Raw genomic sequence first — 18,473 nt, 5'->3', positions numbered from 1 at the left:
CTGATACATACTCTAGAATGAATAAAATATGTCATTCATGTAGTGGTATGGGTGGTGTCGGCAGCCGACGAGAGTTTGTCTGGAGACAGGACAACATACTCCTTGAATATTTCACTATCATCAACTCTTTGGCTTATTTATCTATCACAATTCGTCTAATATGAAATAAACAATATAAATCACATAGAAACCTGATATATACTCTAGAATGAATAAAATATGTCATTATGTAACAGGTGGAGGTGGCCACAGCTGCTCCCTCTTTGTTGTGGTAAACACTACCATCTAGTGACAGCCTTTTGAAGCCGTCTATTATTATATGTAGTACATTGTTATTATATATCAATCAATCAATCAAGTTTATTCTCTATAAGGATTACGATGTGGGGTTTACAGATTTTGGATATTGTGTGGTTTACATGTTTTAAAATACTAATTACAGAGGGGACCACTAGGACACCTAGCATGGCTAGGCATTTCGGGCAGACTTAGATTAATTCTAAACTTTAAATTATTACAGATTATGGTATTAAGGCTAAGTGACTACATTATAGTTTGTGAGTTTAGCAATGTGAATGCTTTTGTTTTGGCACAATACATAGTTTCTATATTGGAGTATCATAGGCAAACTTATGACTAGTTAGGATTCATTATTTTAAGATAAAGATTCGTATTTCTGTGTTTATAGTCAATGGGTGAGTGAGTGTAAGTGTGAACCACCAGGTGGTTTACATGTAGTTAGTTGACAGGGTGTATCAGGGAGATAAGATGTTTTCTAACTGTAGTTTTGAAAGTGATGAATGTGTCTGCAGTTCTAGAGTTTTCAGGTAGGGTGTTCCAGATTTTAGGCCCTTTGACACACATTGAATTTTTGTAAAGGTTTAGTCGGACACTGGGAATGTCATAGAGATGTTTGTGTCTGGTGTTGTGCCTGTGGGTCCTGTCACAACTATCAAGAAAGCATTTTAGGTCAAGGTTAATATTGGAATTTAAGGTCCTGTAGATGTAGATTGCACAGTAGTAAGTGTGGATGTTCTGAACAGGGGGAGTAAGTTTAGATCTATGAAGAGTGGGGGGGGGGGTTGCCAGGGATGGGATTTAGTGATTATTCTTACTGTGGCTTTTTGTTGGGTTATTATTGGCTTTAGATGTGTTGCTGCAGTTGATCCCCAAGCACAAATAGCATAGGTGAGGTATGGATAAATGAGTGAATGGTATAGTGTGAGAAGGGCAGTTTATGGCACGTAATATCGTATCTTGGAGAGGATCCCCACCGTTTTGGATACTTTTTTTGTTATGTTTTGGATATGGGTGCTGAAATTTAGGTTGTTGTCGAGGTATAGACCTAGGAATTTGCCCTCATTATGTATGGCAATTAGAGTGTTGTCGATCTTAATGTTAAGTTGCACAACACCTGCTCTGCTACCAAACATAATGTAGTAGGTTTTGTCAGTGTTAAGTGTAAGTTTATTGGCTGTCATCCAAGTCAGAATTTTGAGCAGCTCCTTGTTGATAATGGTGTTGAGGGTGGCAAGATTAGGGTGGGAGATGACGTAAGTCGTGTCGTCAGCAAAGAGAATGGGTTTCAGGTGTTGGGATACGTTTGGAAGATCAATGTAAATGAGGAAGAACAGGGGACCAAGGACACTTCCCTGCGGAACTCCAGTATCAAGTGGCCGTGTTGATGAGGCTGTGTCTTTAATAGTGACATACTGATAACTATTAGTAAGGTAGGATTTGAAATATGCAAGCACATGGCCTCTTATACCATAATAGTCAAGTTTGTGGAATAGGATGCCGTGGTCTACTGTGTCAAACGCTTTTCTTAGGTCAATAAAAATTCCTAGCAGATATTCCTTATTTTCCAATGCTGTGCAAAGCAGATCTAGCATTTTTACAATTGCATCGTTAGTGCTTTTATTTTTCCTGAATCCAAATTGGCAGGGGTTGAGTATGTATTATTCTTTCTTTCTTTCTTTCAACACACCGGCCGTATCCCACCGAGGCAGGGTGGCCCAAAAGGAAAAACGAAAGTTTCTCCTTTTACATTTAGTAATATATACATGAGAAGGGGTTACTAGCCCCTTGCCCCTGGCATGTTAGTTGCCTCTTACAACACGCATGGCTTACGGAGGAAGAATTCTGTTCCACTTCCCCATGGAGATAAGAGGAAATAAACAAGAACAAGAACTAGAAAGAAAATAGCAGAAAACCCAGAGGGGTGTGTGTGTGTATATATATGCTTGTACATGTGTGTGTAGTGTGACCTAAGTGTAAGTAGAAGTAGCAAGACGTACCTGTAATCTTGCATATTTATGAGACAGACAAAAGACACCAGCAATCCTACCATCATGTAAAACAATTACAGGCTTTCGTTTCACACTCACTTGGCAGGACGGTAGTACCCCCCTGGATGGTTGCTGTCTACCAACCTACTACCTAAATGTATTATTATTATACATATTATATTAGTATTATTATTGTATTATACTATTACAGTATTATTATTATTATACATATTATTATTATTATACATATCATTATTATTATTATTATTATACATATCATTATTATTATTATTATTATATAAATAATTAGTAATTTTTATTCACACAAAAAATATAAGATTTACTGTTATTTCTTATTGCAATAATTGTATAAATAATGTCAACCCATCCACGACTGCATATTGGAATGGACAGTGACATAATTTGTTTACTCTTAAACATAGCCAAGCAATGGGCCATTTCTCCTATGCTGAGCTCAATTTCAAGGTACTTTTCATTGTAAAAGCAATCAAAATCATATCTATTTCTGTAATATATCTTCCATTCTATCAAATGAGACCAAAAAAAAAAAAACGAGAATACAACCATAAAAACCATACGAATATACCGCTAAGGGATGGCTAATTGCTGAGAAGTGAACTCCATTATTTATGCTTAGATTTCTTTCATTTTTGGTGTATGTTAAGAAGCATCTTTCCATCATACATTGCCCAAGTTTCAATAAGATAGTCCAACAAAGAAATGAGATACAATTCCCGAGATCAAGAGCAAAAGCCCCTCACCAATGTCAAGGAACCTGTCTGAGGTCTGCTCGCTTATGGAAATTTTGCTCACGTATGGAAGCAAAAAATCGACCCATTGACTGCTTGTATTTGGAAAAACTCGCATGTGGACACGCTCGCAAGAAGAGGTTCCACTGTATTTGTAAATGCTGTAGGAGTTATACAACACCTGGCTTGGTTATGCAACACCTGGCTTGGTTATGCAATACCTGGTTTGCTTATGCAATACCTGGTTTGCTTATGCAATATCTGGCTTGGTTGTGCAACACCTGGCTGAGCTATAAAACACCTGGCTGGGCTATACACCACCTGGCTTGGTTATACTCAGATGATCTCTACAGATTCAGCATTTTCCATAAATGTAACAATTTTCCTGGCTAGGATGTTCATCTCTGGAGTACTGTAGCCACTGTTCCCTTGTCCTCACATCAAACAGGCAAATGTTATTGTCTGCTAGATGGTTTGTATATAAGATCAAATGAATAGATCTTCGATTATGCAGCATCCTTGGCTGGGGTTGAACTAGAGTCAAAAACATGATAGTTTAATCATTTTTTTTTTGATGTTCTGGTGTTGTTAGTGTGTTTGCAAAGTAGGATTAATCAGGGGATTCAGAGAACCTGGTTAGTGGGACTTGGAGTCCTGGAGGTGGGAAGTATAGTACCTGCACTCTGAAGGATGAGTGAGGATGTTACAGTTCTGGAGGTGGGAAGTACAGTACCTGCACTTTGAAGGATGGGTGAGGATGTTACAGTCCTGGAGGTGGGAAGTACAGTACCTGCACTCTGAAGCATGGGTGAGGATGTTACAGTTCTGGAGGTGGGAAGTAGAGTACCTGCACTCTGAAGCATGGGTGAGGATGTTACAGTTCTGGAGGTAGGAAGTGAGTACCTACCTGAAGAATGGGTGCACTCTGAGGGATGCATGGGTGAGGATGTTACAGTTCAAAGGGTCACATTAACTGTGATGTTGCATTCCTTCTGACAAGACTGCTATTGAATGAATGATGGTGAATGTGTTTCCTCTTTTATTTCATTGCCCCTTCATGGTGAGAGACGACCGATATGTAAAAAAAACATATATATTCTTTTTCTGTATTATTTTTCAGGTGTCTGTATTAAAAAGACTGCCACACAGTTCTGAATGGCAGATGACCAATTGCTGGATAATCAATGATGTATTTATTTAGCCACACAGTTGTGTGCATGATAATGTGTATTAATAATGTTTATAAATGTGTAGGATGAGGATCTTCCATATATTAAGCTTTACAAGGCATCAACATGACACTGAATATCTCTGAATTCATATAGGTAATGAATAACAGCATTCTTTTGCCTTTCTCATAATTCAGGATTATACAACAGCATTGTACAATCAGTGCCATTTTGTGATGTAGTGCTTGTGAGGTCACTAAAGGAGACATAACTCCAGTAAAGTGTCACACACCTTGCCTTGACAAATAATTGTTAGACATGCCTCTCGGCTTAACTAAGTTCTTGAACTGGTGTCAGGCTGTAACACGTGGTCTACGCCTTATGGGGAAGGGGGTGCTTTAAAGATCATGTAAGCTCAAGGAAACAGCTAGAGAGAGAGAGGTTGGCGACAGGTCCGGTGAGCGGGAGCCCTGGACAGCCGTGTGTGTAGTGGACCACGCATTGCGAATCTCGGGTCAGGTGGTCGGTGAATTAAGAGTGAGTACAAGTCTGTGTTACTGATATCATCTATCCTTCCCCTGGTAATAAGTCTCATAGGTCAATTGTTATATTATGTAATTTTCTGTCAGGATATGTTGTATTCTTGCTCTTTATGTTATTAAGTAAACTATAGCCATAGTTCCCATTTTTATTTGTACCCTCTTATGCCATTCCCTATTCTGTTAAGCACTGGGATAATACAGGAGATGGGCTCACTTGCTGGGATACCTCAGGCAGAGTGAGTAAAGGTCTCATAATTTTCAGAAGTTTTTTCAATGTGCCAGCCATATCCCACTGAGGCAGGGTGACCTAAAAAGAAAAACAAAAGTCTTTTTTTTTATATTTAGTGTGTATACAGGAGAAGGGGTTACTAGCCCCTTGCTGCTGGCATTTTAGTAGCCTCTTATGACATGCATGACTTTCAAAGGAAAAATTCTTTTCTTATGCTTAGATGCTGGTGTAGCAGTGTGGTACGGTTGTCTTAGGCATGGAACAATGATGCATAAAGCCAGGATTACCTATACATTTATCATTTACAAGTTATAGTAATGGCATAGACATGTACAATATAGTACAGTACAGTGGTACCTTGGGATACGAAATTAGTTTGTTCCAGAAGGCTGTTCGAGTGCCGATACTGAACGAATTTGTTCCCATGAGGAATAACGTAAATTAGATTAATCCATTTCAGACCCCCAAAAATACACTTACAAAAGCACTTACATAAATACACTTGCATAATTGTTCGAGTTTTGAGCTCCGTATCCCGAGGTACCACTGTACTTTAGTTTGGTTAGTGTGGATCTAGTGGGCCCAGAGATTTTAATATCAATATTATATAATATTAATTATGAGGTTTGTATATAACAGTGATGTTGATATGTCAGGAAGATTACAACACCCAAAACATTTATTATAAAACTACAATAATCATCATTGCAAACTGCAGAGAGAATCCCATGACAAACTTCCATACATCCAAAGGACAAAGTAGAGCAATATGGAAAAACAGACACAAAATATAAAGTGATCCTTTATTGACTATGTTTCACACACTGACTTTATCAAGATGTGTTTGTGACACTGTGGCTTTATCAAGATGTGTTTGTGACACACTGGCTTTATCAAGATGTGTTTGTGACACACTGGCTTTATCAAGATGTGCCTCTTCAAGGGGGGCTCCTTAGCATGGTGAAGAGGCTCTTGGTCTGAGGAATTAGACCTGTCGGTCTCCTTCCTCAGACTGAACCTAATTACCCCCCAATCCCCCCTTCCCTATCCCATGCTCCCCTTTTCCCTTTCCTTCTCTCCCTCCCCACCCCTCCCTTTTGCCCTTCCTCTTTTTGGCCTTTGGGATTTTTCCCACAGGCGCGCTAGTTCCTAGGTAGGGGAAAGGGTACCGGGGTCCATCCCATTCCGTTGAGGTTCTTGGCGGTGGCGTAGTTTGCCGTGGAATCTGGATCACCTGGGGATGTCCCGATCCCTCTCCGGTATCCTGGAGAGTGGCTTTGGGTGTCTTTCGGGCCACAGGTGTATCTCTGGAAGCCACCTTTCGGATTCCGGGGGTGGTGGCCGAAGGAGGTATGCTTTGTGGCGGATATCCGGCCGCCCTCTCTTTTGGCCACCAAGGTAGCTCGGCAGATGTGAGGTTGCTATCCCGGATTGCTGGTTTACTGGCATGATGGGTAGGGTATGGCACGGGTTCCATGCTGCATTTACGCTACTTGCGGTGCTGAGGTCTTCTTGGGTGCGGAGGGAGATTTCTGGCCCTTTCATTCCTCCTAGGAACTATCCCTCCCCGGTCCCCCCTTTTTTTTATTCTTTTTTTATTTTTATTTTCTTTTCTTTCTTTTTTTTTCTTAAAAACAAAAAGAAAGAAGTAACCTAACCATGGAGAACCCAATCCATGAACCTGGTACCCCCAGGCCCCTTCTTGATACCGCACCCCGTTCTGACCCCGCCTCGTCTTTGGACCACTCTTCGGACACTCCTCATGCCTCTGTACCTCTTGCCGGTGCTGTTTCCTCACCCGCTTCAGGTACTGAGGTCTCGACTGACTCCTTTGATTTATCTGACCTCCGCTCTCCTTTGACTATGCTTCCGGCCTCTCCCTCTACGGTGCGGCAATTTTCGAATCGCCGGCCCATTCCACGTCGGACCAACTCTGGTCCCACGCCTAAACGCCAACGACAATTACCTGCTGATACTTCTCCACCTTCTCGTTCTTCTCAGAAAAGATCGACACGTCCTGCACTCCCTTTCCACGCTCAGTTTCAGACTGCACAATAGACTAAATTCTTCACTTTACGACCGACTTCCTCTACCGCCTATCTTTCCGACCACAGTATTGGCAAGGCACTCCTATGCCATGTTGGTAAAGATATTTCTTTTCATGCTCTTAAGAGCAGTACATGCATCATCACTGTACAGAATGCTACCCAAGCTCATGATCTTTCTCTTCTTTCTCATATAGATACTGTTCCTGTCACTATTGAAAAACATCATTCCCTCAATTCTTGTAGTGGTACCGTCATTCTGCCCCATACCATAGTTCAACAAAATTTCCAGACATGTGGCAATGACATTCTTGAACAGCTGGAACTCCAAGATCTCCCAATCCTCAAGGTAGACACTTATGTTCTTCCTGCCTGTGGGCGGAGACGATACCCTAGCAATGTGACTCGTTTAACTTTTGACAGCCGTGAACTCCCATCCTCAGTTTATGTAGCAGGACATTGGTTACAAGTTCGAAAGGTGATCCCTACACCGCAACAGTGTAGAAATTGCTGGCGATTTGGCCATCCAGCAAAATATTGCAGATCCATAGCCGAATGCCCAGTCTGTGGTGCCGATGACCATTCTAATACGTCTTGCAATCGACCTCCCTCTTGCCTTAATTGTCATGAGGCTCACCCTTCGTACTCTCGCCATTGCCAAGTCTACTTAAATGAGCGGGAAATCCATTATCTCAAAGAGGCAGAAGGTCTCCCTTATGCCATGGCAGTTTCTCATTTCCGCCTCCAAGGGAGACTACCTCGTGTTTCTTATTCCCGTGTTTCAAAACGTCCCCCCACTTCTGGGGTCCCATCTTCTGCAACCTCCTCTGTGGTTACCTCTCCCATAGTCACTCCTGTATCTAATTCTTTTGCTGTCCTAGGCTCAGACGTCCCTACTTCAACGCCTCAGTCTGTTCTCGCTTCTTCGTGTTCTCCCTCACAAGCCTCAGTATCGACGAGACCTCGTACGACGCCTCCTCCCAATCGTCCCTCTACTTCTCAGAAGTCAAAAAAAGGTCCTTTAACCCCTCTTTCCCTTCTTCCACCTCCTCATTTTACCTTCCCTGTCTCTGTACCGGGTTCTTCCCCTCTCACTGGCTCTGTTACAAGTGTAGAGGTTCACCCTCCTCCTCGTACTATACCTACCTCCCCTGTTCCCTCCCAAGTTTCTTCCTCTTTTGCCACCTCCCAGGTTTCTGCCTCTTCTGTCCCCTTCCACGCTTCTTCTCCAGTTCCCTCCACCCTTTCGCCCCCCCCCCTACCTTGGTACAGTCCATTACAGTTCCAATCTTTACTCATCCTCCCCTACCATCTCCAATATTGTCTCCCATATGACGTCTCTGAATTCCGAAACACTTGAAGCAATCTCTGAATATATTGCAGAGACCAAACCATCAATGGACACTGATCCACCCTCTGTTCCTTCTCTCTCCTCTCCTCCATCTATGCAACTCCTTTCTTCACAGCGCACCGTTCCTTCGCTGCTTGAACGTTTTCCGCTGCCTCCGCATGTGGACTTTTCTAACCCCTCTAGTCCGTAGGAACCCTTACCTGCAGATTTCAAGTATCTTTATCATTGCCAATCATGGCCTATTTACAGTGGAATATACGCGGCCTCAGGGGTAATCGGGGTGAGCTTCAGATGTTACTCTCCCAGTTTTCCCCTGTTGGTGTTTGCTTACAGGAACCAAAATTACACTCTGCTGTTATCTCTCCCATCTCAGGCTATAATTTATTGTATTCTTCAGATCCTTTTCCTGATGGGACCTTTAATGAAAGTGCCCTTCTTCTACGCACTGATATTCCATACCATCAGCTATTTGTTCGTACTTCGCTGCATTACACAGCAGCCCGTATCCACTTGCATAGGTGGTATACGCTCTGTTCTTTATATCTCTCTCCTTCTCGGGCATTATCTATTCCGGATATTGCCTTTCTTGTTTCGTCATTACCACCACCGATTCTGTTACTTGGCGATTTTAATGCCCATCATTTCCTCTGGGGGGGGTGGGGGCTCACTGTGATTCCCGTGGCATTCAGTTAGAGGCTTTTCTTGCCACCCACCCCCTCCATGTTTTAAACACAGGTACTCACACCCATTTTGATCCTCGGACTCACACACTCTCTTGCATCGATCTCTCAGTCTGCTCTTCCTCCGCCGCATTAGACTTCACCTGGTCTTTTCTCCCGGATTTACATGACAGCGATCATTTCCCAATCATTCTTACTTCCCCTTCATATTCACCACCTCTTCGTATCCCACACTGGCAATTTGATCAGGCAAATTGGAACCTTTACTCACAACTAAATGTTTTTAGTGAGGTTCCTTCTTCGTCCTCCATTGATGAGCTTTTACACCTCTTCTCGTCCTCCGTTTTAACAGCAGCTTCTCATTCTATACCCCAAACTTCGGGCAGGCATTCTCAGAAATGCGTGCCTTGGTGGTCTCCTGCTTGTGCTCGTGCAGTACGTTTGAAACGCGCTGCATGGGGCAGGTACCGGTACAATAGAACCACGGAGAGACTTCTTGATTTTAAGCAGAAGCGTGCGATCGCTCGCCGTGTCATCCGTGATGCTAAACGCACTTGCTGGCGAGATTATGTCTCCACCATCACCTCTGCTTCCTCTATGAGTGCAGTCTGGAAAAAAGTATGAAAACTGAGTGGTAAATATTCTCCTGACCCGGCTCCTGTTCTGCGGGTTGCCGGTGTTGATATAGCAAACCCACTAGATGTTGCCAATGAAATTGGCAATCATCTGGTCCGTATTTCTCAGAGGCTCCATCTATGCCCCTCGTTTCTTTCCTCAAAGTCTGCCAGAGAGTTAGCACCCTTGGACTTTTCTTCTCTCAGAGAAGAACAGTATAATGTGCCTTTTACAACCTTCAAACACTTTCATTTTTCAGGGGGAGTCTTGAACCCCTCCCCCACATTCCACCTCTTTTTACAAAAACTTGATTATGGTGACCGATCTATTCAGGGCATCTCCGCTACTTCTGCCTTATCCCATTCATCCGGGATTCTTTATCCCGGTGTTTTCCCCCCTTTAAAACCTCATCGAAGCGAACTTTCCCACCCTTATCCAGCCGTGATGCCCATTCCTTCCTACTATTCGCTTCATGATCCCCAATCCTTCCATTTATAGAATGGTCTGATATTAGTAGACATTTTTTTATTTTTCGCCCCCCCTTTTACTCTGCCCCTTTCTTTCCCTTCATTGCCTTGTCTTCTTTTAAAACCCCCTTTTTAGGGCATCTCATTTTTTCCCTACCCCCCTGGGAATTCCCACCCTTTCGAGTCTGTTCTTTCTCTCCCTTGCTCAGCCCAACTGTCTATGGTGTTTCCCCGCTTTTTCTGACCACTTTCCTCTAAATCTCTCCCTTGCTGTGTACACAGAGGGCCCAAAAATCTTTTTGGGAAAAAGGTTCAGTAGTTTTTCCAGACATTAAATAGGCTTTTATATCTTGGAGTATTTTTACTGCTGAATTTATCCATCCTTGCAGCACTTACCCATTTTCATCTATGCCTGCATCATTTGTGGTTTTCAAACTCCCAGTCTTTAAAGGGTTTACGAAAATTTTATACACCTGCCCCCCTTAGTCCTCCTATCAACTTTCTTTCGCGCATCTTTACAACAAAAAATATTGTTTTTGTTGGGTCCTTCTTTTACAGGGGAATGAACGGCGAAAACTCTGCGCGGTCGCAGTACATGATCTACCAGTTTCTTAATATTCCACTGGGCATTTTTGCTGAAATCTTACCTTCATCCGTTGAAAACGTTGGGCTATAGGTAACAAACTTCAATCTATTAAACCCGGTAGGGGTTCGGCGCTTTTTATCACCAGTTAGGTTGGGAGACTCTCTCTCCCCCTTTCCCTTGGCCTTGCTTACCATGGATATTCATGGGGGCGCCCTGCCCTCTCTTGAGTCCAAACTCCATTTTCAGTCAGCCATATTCTGTTGGGCTGCCACTTTATCACGACCGCCCGTTTAAAGTGTGCTCTTACCCCCCTTTTTCCTTCCTTCTGCATGGGCCCACCTTTCATCCGGGCACCCCATTGACTTTTGACTACAACGCTTCAAAATTTGATTTCCCGCCCCTTTTTACCTCAATTTTGTACCCCCACCCCCTACATCCCCCTTCCCTGTTTCTGTAACCATGATCATCCTTCCTCCCCTTTTGCCCCAATACCCTCCCCTTCCCTACTCCCAGGTGTATGCCCCTGTGGCAGCCTTTTTTTATTATAAAATAAAAGGCCCGTTTGTCAATTAACATTGCTCCCCTCTGAAACGCAAAAAGTAGCCTTCCACAAAAATGGTCAGAAAAACCTTTACTTTTTTCACCCCTTCTCCAACATACTTCATCCCAAAATCATTTATTCTAGGATATAAATCAAAACAAATATCAATGAAATAAAGTATTTGATCAAATAAAATTCGGGCCCCACAGATTTTTCCCACCTTCACCCTTTCCCACATTTGTATGTCCATAACAAAAAGATTTTCCAGTGAGCGTAAAAGTAAACCCTTTTTGTAAAAAAAGTTAAACCTTAACCCATTTTTTAAAACCCTTTAAAAAGAAGGGGAAAGAGAGGGGGAGGGGCAGGGGAGGGAGGAGGGGGATGTATTCGGGTGACAATTGTGTTTGTTAGATCACTTTTAAAATACATCCCTTTTTTCGTTTGTAAATTCCCTAAACTGATGTAGGGCCCTTGACATGCCGCCCAAAAAAACTAAACAAACCTGTTGAATAAACTAAGGTAGATGCCTCTTAAAGGGGGCCCGGGGGTAAAAGTCTTTTGGGTCTGAGGAATCAGCCTTGGTCTCCTTCCTCAGCCCAACCTCCCCCAATCCCCCCCCCCCCATCCCCCTTTACCTTTCTCCTCCTCCCCCCCCCCCCTTTGCCCTTCCTCTTTTTTGGTTTGGGGTTTTCCCACAGGCGCGATTCCTAGGTGGGGGAAAGGGATGGGTCCACCCCTTCCGTTGAGGTTTTTGGGCGGGGGGTGGTTCCCGTGGTCGGGAGCCGGGGGATGCCCGATCCCCTCCCGGGAGCGGGTTCCCCGGGACTGGGTATCCTGAACCCATTTTGGCGGGGTGGTAAAGGGAGTATGCGGGCGGATATCCGCCCCCTCTCTTTCCCCGGGGTGGCTCGGCGTGGGGGTTGTTTCCCCGGTTGTGGTTTACTGGCATGGGGGGGGTTGGATTCCCGCTGCATCTCGCTCTCGGTGCTGGGGGTCTTTTGGGGAGGGAGATTTCCCCCTTTCTTCCTCCGGGAACTATTCCCCCCCCCCCTTTTTTTATTCTTATTTTTTTTCTTTCTTTTTTTTTTTAAAAAACAAAAGCAAAGGTAACAACCTGGAGAAACCCATAACCCACTCCCCCGGACCCCTTCGATACCTTTTATTCTGCCTGCCTTTTTTTAGACCACTCTTGGCCCTTGTCCCCCTGTACCTCGGGGGTGCTGTTTCTCACCCTTGGAATTTGTGCTCCGGTTGTCTGAACTCCCCTTTTGACTTGTTTCCCGCCTCCCCGGCGGCAATTTTTGGTCGCCATTTCCGGACCACCCCCGGCCCCTACTCTAAATCCCAAACATCAACCCCTGGTTTCCCTTTTCCCCATTCTACTCGGAAAAGGCACCGGGCCACCTCCCTCCCCCCATTTTCCCCACACAATGGATAAATTTTTATTTTAAACCGACTTTTTTTTTCCTACCTTTCACCATAGATAAAGCGCCCGCGCATTTTTAGAGCATTTCATTTCATGCCTCAAGGGCCCGGCCCATCCCCCTGTCAGAATGCTCCCCAAGCTCATGATCTTTCTCCCTTTGAATAGTTTACTACTATCACTATTAAAAAACCTTTTTTCTTAATTTTTTATGGTACTGTCTTTCCCCCCCCATCTTAGTCTAAAAAAAATTTCCATCATGGGCTGACTTTTTGAACAGCGGGAACCCCAGGATCCCCCAATCCTCACAGTAGAATTATGCCCCCTTCCTCCCCGGGGGCGTTACCCTTGCAATGTCCCTTTCTTTTGACCCCAGAACTCCGCCCTCTGTATATATCCGGGACATGGGGTTACAAGTTAAAAATGATCCCTACCCCGCAAAAGTGTAGTTCGGCTTTTTACCCAAAAATTGCAGATCTGGCCGAATGCAGTCTGTGGTGCTGTCACCCTCCATTTTTTAATTGTAAAAGCTCCCCCCTCCAGCCGTTGGGTCTATTTAAATGATGAAACCCGTTGCCTCAAAGAGGAAAGGTCCCCCCTATGCTATGGCAGTTTCTCTCCGCCCAAGGGAGACCCCGTGTTTCTTATTCGTGTTTAAAAACATCCCCCTCGGGGCCCCTCTTCCAGCCTCCTTTTTTACCCCCCCCCAAACCCACTCCGGAATCTAACCCTTTTGTCCTTGGCTCTACCCCCCATACAACTGTCGTTCTCACATCTTGCCCTTCCAAAAAGCCCCACGAAAGCCCTTACGCCCTTAAACCAATCCCCCCTCACCTAAAAGCCCAAAAACCATTGCCAAATCTTCTTTCCCCTTCCCTTCCCTTCTTCCACCCCCCCTTTCCTTTTCCCAGTCTCTGGGCCTAGTTCTTCCCCTCTCTTATTAAAGTGTGGAGATTCCCCCTCCCGCTTGCCTTCCCCCCCGCCCCCCCCAAGTTTCTCCCTTCTGCCCCCCCTCCCAGTTTCCCTCTTCTGTCCCACCCCCCTTCATCCCCAGTCCCCCCTCTTCCTCCTCTACTTTGGTACAGTCAACTGCCCCAAATTTTTCTCCCCCCCTTCTATCTCCAATATGGCCCCCCATACATCTTTAAATTTCAGAAACACTTGAAGCCTTTTCAGAAATTTTGCGAGACTAAATTAATGGCTGATTCCCCCCTTTTCTCCTTTTCCCTCTCCCCCCATCTTAAAACCCCCATTTTTAAATGCCGGGTTCCCTTGCTTTTTAGCTTTTTATCCACCCCCGTTGATTTTTTCTAACCCCTCAGTTTGGGTCCCTTTTCCCATGGTTCCCTGGTATTTTTTTTCTTCCGGGCCTATTTAATGGAATATCCCCCCTCGGGGTTCGGGTGAGCTTCAGATGTTGTTTTCCCAGGCCCCCTGGGTCCCTTACAAGAACCAAAAGTACCCTGCTTTTCCCCCTTTCTCAGGCTAAATTTTTTTTATTTTTTGGACCCCTTTCTGAGGGGCCCTTTTAATGAAGTGCCACTTCTTATGATATTCCAACTGTAAACTATTTGTCCATCCTTGCATTACACTGCAGCCCACTAAAAAGGTGGTTTTATGTTCTTTTATCTCTCTCCTTCGGATTTTCTCCAGATTTTTACCTTTCGTTTCATCCTTACCCCCCCCTTCTGTTACTTGGTGATTTTACCCCCACCATTTCCTCGGGGGGGTCTCATTTGACTCACGGGCACCCAGTTAGAGTTTTTCGCCTCCCCCCCCCTCCATTTTAAATGGGCCCCACCCATTTTGATCCCTTTTTACTTTTTTGCTCGATTATCATTCCCTTTTCCCTTTCCCTGCACAAACCCCCTGGTCTGTTCTTTCCAACAAAATCATTTTCCCAAACATTCTTTCTTCTCCTTCCTATTCCCCCCTTTTTAGTAGCCCTCCAAAAAATTTATTGGGGAAATTGGGATCTTTACCAAACTCACTGTTTGTGGGGTTTCCTTTTTTCCTCCCTTGTAAATCCTACACCTCTTCCGCGCCCGTTTTCCCCACTTTCATTCATCCCCAAACTTGGGGCATTCCAGAAGGGGGTGGTGGTCTCCTGTTGTCTCGGGAGTCGTTTTCGCCTGCGGGCAGGTCCCAAAAATAGAACTGCTGAGAACTTTTCGATTTTGCAAAACGCAGGCCCCCTGTCTCCGTAAAGCTTCCCTTGCTGGGGAGACTGTTCCCCTCACCTCTGCCTTCTATGAGTGCAGTCTAAAAAGTGGGGGTTGGTGGAAACCTCCTGACCCCCTCTGTTCTCCGGGCGCTGGTTTGATATAGCAAACCCTCTGGGCCATTTAACTTGTTTAAAACGGTTAAAATTCCCGGGGGGCCCCCCTTTCCTCGTTCTTTCTTAAAATCGCAGAGGTCCCCGGATTTTCTTCCTCGGAAAAAAAAGTATAATGTGCCTTTTTCCCTTCAAGAACTGGGGGCAACGCTTCAGCTTTGGTCTGGGTGGGCCCGGCGAAAATTTAGCTATGTTAAAAATTTCCCGGGCAGCCCTTGATCCTCTTACCTCTTCCCAAAATTATTTGGGCCGGGTTTTCAGCTGTGAAATCGCCATTGTTCTCCTTTCCCAAACCGGGCAGGGCATGATGCCCCACTATTTCCATTTTACTATGCAGTTTGCAAATGATGACGTCTCTTTGCGTTTTAAAGTGGGATTTGAGACCAAAACAGTTTTCCATTTAGTATGGCTTTTTTGTAAAACCGTTTTACCTTTACCCCTTTTACGCGGTACATTTCGAATGCCTTCAATAACCACTCAGTTATTTCCAAGTTTTTGACCTTGAGGCTTTTAAAAACGGAGGTATAATATTTTGGACCCCCTCCGGCCTCGAGGGCAACCACCCTCCCCTTTCCCTTAAAACTTTTAACTGGAAAAATTTCCCCTTAGTCAATAATGTTCTTTCCCCACCTTAACCGGAAGATGTCCCTGGGATTTTCCAAACACAACCTTTTTTCCCCTTCATAAATGATTTGACCCCTGTTCTTCCCCCCAATATTTTTTCATCACCTGTGGATGTTCTACATGTGCAGGCGCTGAGGCATCTCATTGCAGTTTTTCCAGCATCCCTGACCGTGTTTCCCTTCCAACGCATGGGTTTAAATTTTTAAGTACCAAAAATCACCAGATTACTTTCACTAGGGCCCCTGTCATTCCGATCATCCTTTGTATTTTTCCCCCTTTCCCCACTGATACGGCAGGTTTTTAGGCCTTCTCTTTTACCGAGGTTATCCGGGAAAACCCCAACCCCTGAAGGGAAACTTGTCAAGCAGGCAAACCTTAAAACCCTTGCTCATCTTTCTTGGGACTGATCGTCTAACTTTCGCCCCATTCAGCCTCGTTTTTTCGAACTCGTTTTGGGGACCAGATTTTTTTCAGGGTTTCCCCCTACTCTCTCTGAAACCCCATCCATCAAGGGTTCGTTTGCCTTGGTGCTTCTTCCCCGTTGAGCCATTGCAAGGAGTTTTCCCTCCTTTTTGATCCCTGATGCCCATTGCCTTCGCATATTCGCCTCAGATCCAAAACTTTCCATTTATAGAATGGGCACCCTTTATAAATTTTTTATTTTCCCCCCCCTGTTTGTCTCCTTTTCCCCCTACATTCCTTTGTCTTCCCTTGTTACCACCTTTATATGTTCATGTAGATCTCACTTTTCCCCCCCTCCTGGGGTTTCCCGCTGTTGGCGTTCTTTTCCCTCCGCTCAAAAAACCCCAGCTGGCTTCCGCTCTTTTCTTGATCCCCTTTCCCCCATTCTTCCATTGCTGTGTACACAGATGGCTCTAAGTCTTCAGGCGGGGGCGTTTCCAGGCCAACAGCAGGGGGGGAGCCATCTTCCCCGCTTTTTTCTGCAATTGTATGCCATTCTTCAGCACTTATTTTATGCCTCTATGCCTGTGTTTTCATTTTGGGAGTCTCAGACTCCCCCGTCTCTACAGGCTATCGAAAATTTTATCATCTCACCCCTAGTTCTCCGATCCAACTTTGCTACGGTTCTCACTAAAGAATTTTTTTTTGGTCCTGGTCATGTCGGGAGGGGAATGAACCCGGGGCACTGCCGGTCCCGCAACATGACCTACCCAAATTTCCTAGAGGGGTTTTCCCTTTCTGGACTATTTTTCCCGCAATAATACCCCCCACGCCCGTTAACAACGGGGAACCTGTTCCCAAACTTTCTATTCCCGGCATGGTTACGATCTTCTTTTCATCCGTGCGGGGTTTGGGGGCCACCCTCCCGTCTTTTCCCCCCGGGCCCTCCTCCACGGGTATCCCGGGAACCCCGTACCTCTCTGTGAGCAGTGTCAACCTGTTTTGAAGCCACATTCTGTTTGACTGCCCCCCAAGAAACCCGAATTTACCTCCCCCGTCGGCCCCCCTCTCTCTTTTTCCCCTTTTTGCTGTGGACCCTCCTTTAATCCACCCCCATTTACTTTTGCAACCGGGGTTTACTCACAAACTCATATGATACCTTCGCACTCCCCCCACCCCTTTTTTGCTCAGCCTGCTGCCCTTTACCCTTTCACCATCCCTTCCCGCTTTTTCTTTAAACCATTACAGTGGACCCCTTAATGATTTAATCCTGCAGAGGGCTCATTGTTATGGAAATGATGGGTATGCGAATGAATTTTTCCCCCTGAAATAATGAAATCAAAAATTTAAACCCCCAGACAAAAAGTATGAAAAAAAATTTTTTCCCATAAAATACATTTTCCCCACAAAAAAGGTACATGCACAAAGTAAGTAACCCTGCACAATATATATTTGCATGTCTACTATTCTAAATGAAGAATAAATAAACTTACCTTTTGAAGATGCAGCAATGATTGATGAGACACTTTTTGGGAGTCCCTTTTTCCCCCCTGATAGACCTTTTTGGGTTTCTTCCAAAAGGCCTTATCACCTTGCTCCCCCCATTCTTAAATCTCTCAAACCAACTTTCTTTTAAACCCTTGAGCACTAGTTTCAGGCATTTTCCCCGTTACCTGGGTTTAGGGACTGGGGTGGGTTGCATCCTGGGAGACAAAATTAAGGCCCAAGGAAAAAAATTTGACAGTCTTGATGACACTGACTTTTTGGGGTTTTCCGGGGGGAAAAACCCCTGGGTTAATTGTTTCGGTATTCTCAAAAGCCACACCGGGGTGTAACCAGCGCGGGGAGTGCCGCAGCAGCGGGGCTGACGGGGCTACCAGCGGGAGCGACAGTGACAGCGGGGCGGGTGAAGTGCTACGCAGCGGCGGGAGCGGCTGACGTGCTCAGCGGGCCCGGCGACGGTGCTGCAGCAGGGAGGCGTGCTGCGCGCAGGCGATTTCGCGCACAGGGGTCTGGGGCAGCGCATGCACGCGGGGCGATCTGCCGGAGGGGGAGCGGCAGCGGTATACGGGGAGCCGGCGGGGGTACGCAGCAGCGGGGGCTGACGGTCAGCACGCAGGCGATGCCAGGGCAGCAGGCGGTACTACAAGCAGGCAGGCTGGCGGGGTACAACAGCGCAGCAGCCGGGGCTACAGCACGCAGCTGTACCACCCGACGATGGGTTTATTGGGGGATTATAACCTGGCCAGCTGGAGCACTCCACTTTCCCTTTTAAAGGTCTTTTTCTTTTCCTATAGTTTTTCCCTTATTGCTTAGGGTTTGGTTTTAGCTTTTTGGGGGCCCTGGTCACTTATTTTGCAGATAAAATCGCCAAAAACACTGTAATAATAAATGTTCCCTTTTTCG

The 18,473-nt window shown here is 45.2% G+C and overlaps 1 protein-coding gene across 3 annotated transcripts in view; it reads left to right on the top strand.

Moving 5' to 3' along the window:
• The window catches only part of LOC128694216 (uncharacterized), a 32,175-nt gene extending 27,269 nt beyond the window's left edge, over positions 1-4,906 (top strand). For all 3 annotated transcript variants that reach the window (XM_070082120.1, XM_070082118.1, XM_070082119.1), the window contains one exon: positions 4,179-4,906. In XM_070082120.1, the coding sequence (XP_069938221.1) occupies positions 4,179-4,213 (35 nt within the window). In that variant the 3' untranslated portion in view covers positions 4,214-4,906. The remainder of the gene's footprint in view (positions 1-4,178) is intronic.
• The last annotated feature ends 13,567 nt before the right edge of the window (positions 4,907-18,473 follow it).

This window comes from Cherax quadricarinatus, chromosome 7, assembly GCF_038502225.1.
Source record: "Cherax quadricarinatus isolate ZL_2023a chromosome 7, ASM3850222v1, whole genome shotgun sequence".
Lineage (NCBI taxonomy): Eukaryota > Metazoa > Arthropoda > Malacostraca > Decapoda > Parastacidae > Cherax > Cherax quadricarinatus.
The sequence above is the reverse complement of the archived record's forward strand: the minus strand, read 5'-3'. Positions and strand labels throughout refer to the sequence as shown.